General features: G+C 36.9%; 1 protein-coding gene across 1 annotated transcript; it reads left to right on the top strand.

Annotated features, from left to right (window-relative positions):
* The first annotated feature begins 1,955 nt into the window (after nt 1–1,955).
* Nucleotides 1,956–3,312, top strand: LOC122649989 (zinc finger protein 1-like). Its single transcript, XM_043843269.1, has one exon. The coding sequence runs from the start codon at nt 2,228–2,230 to the stop codon at nt 3,065–3,067; it is 840 nt and encodes a 279-aa protein (XP_043699204.1). The 5' UTR covers nt 1,956–2,227; the 3' UTR covers nt 3,068–3,312.
* Nucleotides 3,313–7,383: the final 4,071 nt, after the last annotated feature.

Below are 7,383 nucleotides of genomic sequence, written 5' to 3'. Positions count from 1 at the left end.
TTTACACACTGCACCAAGGAGGGGTTGGAAAATGGTATCATCCATATGGGATCCACATGGAGCTTACATGGTCAGGATATGAGAGTGTTGAATTTTTTATTTTCACAAAAAAAATATATTAATAAAATAGGGAAAGAATGCCACCCCTAATCATTTTCAGGGTTCCAGGGGGGGAGGGGCAGTCATTTCACGCACCCCTGTGTCAGGGCGCAAGGGCAGCGTGTGCTGTGCGCGACTGGGTGATGTTTTTTTCCCAATAAAATAATATTGACTATTAGTAATACTACTACAATTACACATTTAATATTTGTATTTAAGTTTTATTATTTAGATAACTAGATTTAAATATATAGTCACTTATTTTTTGTCAAATGGTATTTTGGTGGCAATTTTGTTTTCCCTGAAATAGAAAAAACATCAAACCATCCTAAAAAAGGGTCATGAAATAATGTTAGAATCTCAGCAATCTGTGGGGTGTGGGGGGACATGACTTTATTGTACATCTTTGTTTTTTTCCACCCTCCAAAATAATGAAATGACCAATTGTAATATATTTTTTTTTCTTGGTTGAGAGTTGAGAACAATTGTAATATTAGAGTGTGTGAAAATCAAATCAATAAGGTTGCAAAAAGAAAGGTTTAGAGAAGCATTTGAAACTATAATCACCACAAGCAGCACAGATAATTAGGTCATATCATGGGTTGTAAGACTTGTGAAGCACAACTACACTTTTCAATATTTACTTGAAGAATATTTATAAAATGACACTTCATTACTAATCATCTTTTCTATGTGGAAGCTCACCTAACTTTCACCATAACAAATTCAAACTCTCTCATTATCAACTTGTGTTTTCCACTGTTTATACAGTGTACCCTCATAAAAAAGAAGAAGTGATGAGTTGGAGTGTATTATGAGCCATTCATGGCTTGAATGGGACTACCAAAAAGACTTAATGGTTTAAATGGAAGTTGAAGATTGTAAAACATATATGTTGGAGCCTATTAAATGTAAATTGATTCTGAAATACTAATGGATTAAATGCTTAAATACTGAACATGGATTTTTCAAAATTTCCAGTGCAAGGATAAGGAATTTTGTGTCGAAAATGAATCATTTCCTTAATGTAGCCTTTGCTCGAATGAGCTTTTTATTTAATTATTGGGCAAGTGATCACTACTTGGTCACATGGTCTCTACACAATCGTCTGGGGCAATGGGTGAGCACGCCTGGGTATCTACCCAAGGGCAGAGGCGTCATCTCACGGTGCCATGTGAGAGGGCATAGGAAACACCATAAAGTAGAGATCTTTTTTCCGAATCAGCAAATTTTTGTGTTTTACTGTCCATAACTTTTCCTTATCGTGGCTGATGCTGTCAAGATTTAAAAGACAGCTCATATGTTTTTTTGATCTATCATCCATGTTCATTCCAATTTTTGTAGAATTAAGGCTGATCCAAAAAAAAAAAATTTGTTACCAAATTCACTGTTAAATTGTTCACTAGTTTCTTAAATAATTTATGAACTTCAAAGAAAATTTTATCAAATCTTACCAACGTAATTAGCTTCACCCAATAAAAATGGGATTCAATTTCCTCCTCAGTATCAGATTTTCCTTGTATAACAACAATAGATGATTTACCATAATAAGTTAAATAACTATTTATATATGAATGATACTGAAACACAGTTTAAACTAGAAGTACTGTTACAAATCACATGGATTCAAAGAGAATATTCTTATCCAATTCTAATATAAAAAAGAAAAGGAACAGGAAATTAAAATTTAACATTTTTTTAAGGAAATATGTGGATTCCATCCATAACCCATCAAAATTGTATCCAAACATCCCGAAAAGAAAGCCAATATTAATGTGTAAAGATCTCAAACCCCATGAAATCAAATGAGACTTCCATATCTTCTTTTCTTTAACATATATACTTTTAGTGTTGTGAGGAATTTCAACCTTCCAAAATATTTCATCAGTAAAGACAGTGACAAAGCATACGGAAGTTTCCTTCTATACTTTCCCTGGCATTCTTTTGTTTCTTACTCCAATTCTAACTTCTCCTTCTCTCCAAATTATTACCATTATAAGATGATATTGTAACTGCAAAACAGAGCATCTTTCCATACATATCTGATTTTATCATTTACTCTTCAAATCCCCCCCCCCCCCCAATTTATCTTTTCTTGCTCATCAAACCACTCAATTTTTAAGGGGAGATGGAGGAGAGTGACTTCCCATCATCTCCTCCTATGGAACCACAGAAGATAACAGAGCCATGTCACTCTGAATCCTCAAGCATCATATCTCTAAACTCTGAGGAAAAGCAAAGAGAAAAGAGAGTAAATGAAGTAAAAGACAAACAGGTAGCAGAGGAGAACAATAGTGATCTCTTATTAGATCTTAGTCTCTCTAGCAACCATACAGATCATGGGCAGAAGGCAGAACTCAATCTTATTGACTGCTTCAACATGGGTTCATCACAGAATTCACCAGATCAGTCTCCACAAGGTGGAGAAGCTGAACCAAGAGTCTTCTCTTGCAACTACTGCCAGAGGAAATTTTATAGTTCACAAGCACTTGGTGGGCATCAGAATGCTCACAAACGTGAGAGGACTCTAGCAAAGAGAGGACAGAGACTTGGAGCGGCGGCGGCGGCTTTCGGGCATTCACCTTGTCACCGATACTCAAGCTTGGCTTCTCTACCTCTACATGGATCATTCAATAGGTCTCTTGGCATTCAGGTTCATTCCATGATCCATAAGCCATCTTACTATCCTACCTCTTCAGGTTCTCCTGGACATCTTTATGGACATCATGGATGGTCTAGACCTCCAATTGATCAACAACCAGCAATTGGGAGGCTAGCAGTAGAGGATTATCATGTAGGACAGGCGGCGGGGCCGTCGTCGAGGAGTGCCGCCGCCCGGTTTGATGCTGTTCGAATGTCTGCTCCTACTGCTGATGAGGGAATTGGTGGGTATTGGTGGGCAGGTAGTGGGCGTTTGAAGACCAACCAAGAGGAATCACAGAAGCTTGACTTGTCGCTCAAGCTCTAATAAGTAGTCCCTTTGATTAATTCCTTAGTTCCTCCATTGTTTTTCTTGATCTTTCTTCATTTTTTTTTCTTTTTTTTTTGCTCTGATTTTGGCTATTTAGTAAGAATATTCTGTACATTTTTTTATTTTATTTATGTAGGAGTCTTTCACTCTTCAGGAAAATTTTCTATTATTCTTGAATTTGGAAGTTTTAATTCAGAGACTGATAGATAGATCTAATTGAGAACTTGGACGCTTGTGTTGGTATTTAGGTGAGACTTTTGGCCATGTGAAATGGGTCAGTTTAAGTTTCTATAATCTGCAAGAATTCAAATTTTAGAAATTAGATTTAGTAGAAAGTTATTGACTTGCCTATGGGAAAGGAAACTATAAAGACATTCCCTTTAAATGTTCTCCTTCACAGTTCACACAGGCGTTACAAATTGAAGTATTTAACGCTTTCTTAATTCTGACAAGCTGCTTATAGAATGTTTCTTTCAAGGTCTCCATGCGTTAGGCTTAATTCTCCCCTAATATATTTCCCATATTACTACCTTAATTAATCCAAATCCTAAGTTAAGATCCCCTTTTAAATGGATTAAAATTAATTTCCAAAAGAGGAGAAGAAGAGAAAATTTCATGGTTTAAATCAAGTGCTTAAATCAAGGGATCCCCAACCATTGGCTATGTGCTCTTACCAAAAACAAAAACAAAAACAAAAACAAAAAAAAAAGAAAAAAGAATTGGCAATTCAATGACTTCTCATCCATAACATCATTTTTCAAATCTAAATGGTTAATGGGTTCATCTAGTTTACTTTGATTTGTGGTCTTGGAGATCCTTTTAGATGGGACCCACTGAAGGATGATGGATATTGAGCTTCTTGATGTACATTATACTTACACTTTCATTCTGATCAAAAGTTACCTAACTAGTTCTCCATTCTGCAGATCCATAAAAGGGTTGTTTTTTAACCATAGATTTGTGTCAAAAGGGTTTCATGGCAACACAAGGTATAAAGTGGTAGTTAAGTGGATTCCAATCCAACATCAACTTAAAAAATATACAAGACCAAGCCCATTTCAACTTCAATGGTGAAAAAGAAATCATGTGATTAATGCATATATTGAGGCAATCAAAAATTAAATTAAGGGGATAAGGGGACCATTGGATTGCAATCTTATCAAGAAACACTAAAAACCAATTGAGAAAGATTGCCTTGAAGATATGGAACTCACTTTGTTCAGGAGAAAACAATGGATTTGGGTTTGTCTCCAGATGTCATTATCTCATAATGGTCTTGTTTCTGTTTAGTAATTTTTCTGGCAAAGAAGGGTTTCTTCCCACTTTTTTTCTTTATTTTTATATATTATAATAATATTATTTTATCTTGAAAGTGATGAAGGTGATTGGAAGGTACATTTGTCTTCTTCCATGAATTGTTTGGTGTGCCACTTAAAATAAGTTTCAAAATCTGAACAGATGGATTTGGTCATATCTTTTGTAATGTATCATTGACAAGCCACTCCTCCCACTGAAGTGGGATCCACAAAACCAAAAACCCATTAATTTTTAAGTGGAAAAATAGATATGGGGTCATGAGTGGCAGTTTGTGATGAGAGAGCTTCTTTGAAATATTTGTTTAAGACCCATTGAGTTGGAAGAAGTGTTGGAACCTTGGAAGTGTTGGAACCATAGATGTCTCTGCTGAATGAATGCTTTTGTTTTTTGGGGACTGGGATCAATGTCGGCTGTGTTTGTTGCTGGGAAGGAGTCCGGATCTGCAGTTCTCAAGTTTCAGTAGCCAAAATGCTGGCTAAGAGCTGCTGCAACAATATATTTCCAACAAGTATCATAATTAAGTCTTTTGACCCTTATATATGGCCTTTGTTTGTTTGTTTTGTTGTATATTTTTTTCCCTGCAAATGATAATTTACATGAAATTATTCTTATTTTTCAGTGTTTGTTTTTTGTATTTTACGAGCCAAAACAAAAGCAGAAAAACCTATTTTATAGAAGAATTTTCCTTTTCTACCCTTTTCACATGATGGCATTGTGAATCCTTCTCACATGAAATTCCTCCCCTCTCCTCCCCTCTTTTAAACTGTCATAATTCTGGTGAAGACTGATGCAGCCAATGACATACAAAAGAAACAATGCGGATAACCGTGAGAAAGAAAAAGAGACATTGAATAAAAAATGGGAAAAGTTGGGCACATCGCCCCCTTTGTCTCTCTTCCCCCTTAAAATGAACCCCAACCCATCCTGAATGCTTCCTTGTCTCACAACCCTAATGATGCCGGCAATTAGTTTACTGCACGTGGGCGGCGCACCCATCCCTCTCCCTAAAAAAATATGGCAGAATGGTAGACTTGGAAGAGAAATAGAAGGGTTAGAAACCCTAATCTCAAAAAAAAAAAAATTAAAAATTGGACATTAGAAAGAACTAAGCTCTTTAGAATACCCTTCTAAGACAAAGTCAATGTTGAGGAAGAAGACCTTACTTGTGCGCAATCTTAACACTTAAACTGGTTATACTGACTGCTACACATGCATTTATACCAAATACGGAAGACATTATAAGTAAAAAAAACACAAAAAAATAAAGTATTAACGAAGGCTGGGATTGGGATCCTCTCCACTGAGTGGAGTATCCAATGAGGCATCCGATGGCCGTTGGAATGTGTTCGGCACAGCCCAGCCGTCGGATGCCTCATTGGGCACTAATTGGTGGGATGCTCATTGGAGAGGATCCAAATCCTGCCCAAACAATTCACTTGATTGGCACATCCTAAAGATTGGATGGTTCTCCGACAACTCCCTTCCTCCCTCTTCGTTTTCGCTTGCTCCTCTTTGACACCAGCTAGGGTTAATCCCACAACCCTTCAACCCCCCCCCCCCCCCAACCCAAGGTGAAGGCAAGATTCGATCCAAGACACGGCAATAACAGGCCACTGCCATTACTAGTTGTGCTAGCTGACACCTTTGGGGGAATTAATCTTCCTCTTAAACCACCATGAACCTATGAAACTGCCAGAAAAACCTCCATCTCCATGAACCCGCCATAGAAACCAACCTCAGTCAACCATGAAACCCTATACTTTTCTCCTCTTTTTTTTTTAGTTGAAGAAAACCCTATACTTTTCTACTGCTCCGGCAAAATCACCAGGGAAAAATCCATGAAACTATGAAATCTTAAACCCTATATCTTAATCCATGAAACCTTAAACCTTAAATTGTTAATTCTAGAGCTCAAACATAGACCAATTAATCCCATTGTAAACCTCATAAAGAATATAAAAGCAGAGGCCGTTGAAAAGAGTGTTGCAAAATAGTCACGAAGGTTGTTGACAAGAGTGTTGAAACCGGATTCACAAAGGTTGCCAGAATAGCAGAAAGGGAAGCAGTGGCAGATAATAGTCAGCCAGAAACATAGACTGAGAGAGACCCGAAAAGGAGAAAGGAGCTTTTTGATCTAGAGATTCCATCTCGATGGCTCTGATGTGCTCATCCATAAAAAGCTTTAACCACAAACATTCTCTTTTTTTTTATTTTTTTCACACAAGGGAGAGAGAGGTCATCACATAGCCAGCTTCCAAACAACTTTAAAGTAGCTGACACAAAGAATTGTTTTTATATAACAAGAATGGTAACCAAAAAGCTTCAGAGAAATTTCAGGAAACAAGCACAAGGAACTTCAGGGAAATGGTAACCTCAACTTCATAAGGTGGGTAATGGACTGATGGCGGCAATAGTCAAAATTCGTGCAGTACTTATATATAGTTTCAAGGATATAATATAATTTTTCTACTTTTTTTTTGGTTGTAGAAAATGATTTCTTAATGACTAGTGTTAATAAAATTAAACTAGGAACTAATAAACAAATAAAAGTTGAAAAAAGAAACAATAATTAGCATTAAGAATGGTTTAGACAGAGAAATGATGTAGATGGAAAGCAATCAACAGCGACAACCTGACCCCTGGAAAGCAATCAAAAGCGACAAGTCGACCTCATCAGAGCATTCAGCATCTTTAAATCTAAAAGTCCTCACCCTCATCCCATTTGTCTCCACTAAAAACACAAAATGGAGTAAAGCTTTTTCACCCAAAGAAAACAATGGAGTAAAGCTTTCTGCAACAATGGTGCAGAGCTCCTTCCAACAGAACATTACCCTTCCAGCCAGTTTGTTTTGGGGGGGGGGGGGGATGGCAGCTAATCCAAGCCATCCATCACATAAGTAACACTGTACATAGCCATGACTTCAATGTATGCCTGTGTGATTTTGAACTTCCCATAAGTTAGATGATGTGATCAACATGTGAATCCCTTTCAGGCT

This window comes from Telopea speciosissima, chromosome 2 (genome assembly GCF_018873765.1).
Source record: "Telopea speciosissima isolate NSW1024214 ecotype Mountain lineage chromosome 2, Tspe_v1, whole genome shotgun sequence".
Taxonomy (NCBI): domain Eukaryota; kingdom Viridiplantae; phylum Streptophyta; class Magnoliopsida; order Proteales; family Proteaceae; genus Telopea; species Telopea speciosissima.
This window is presented reverse-complemented; position numbering and strand designations above follow the sequence as displayed.

Coding starts and splice junctions, on each gene's coding strand:
- LOC122649989 (XM_043843269.1), top strand. CDS start 2,228: ATGGAGGAGAGTGACTTCCCATCATCTCCTCCTATGGAACCACAGAAG.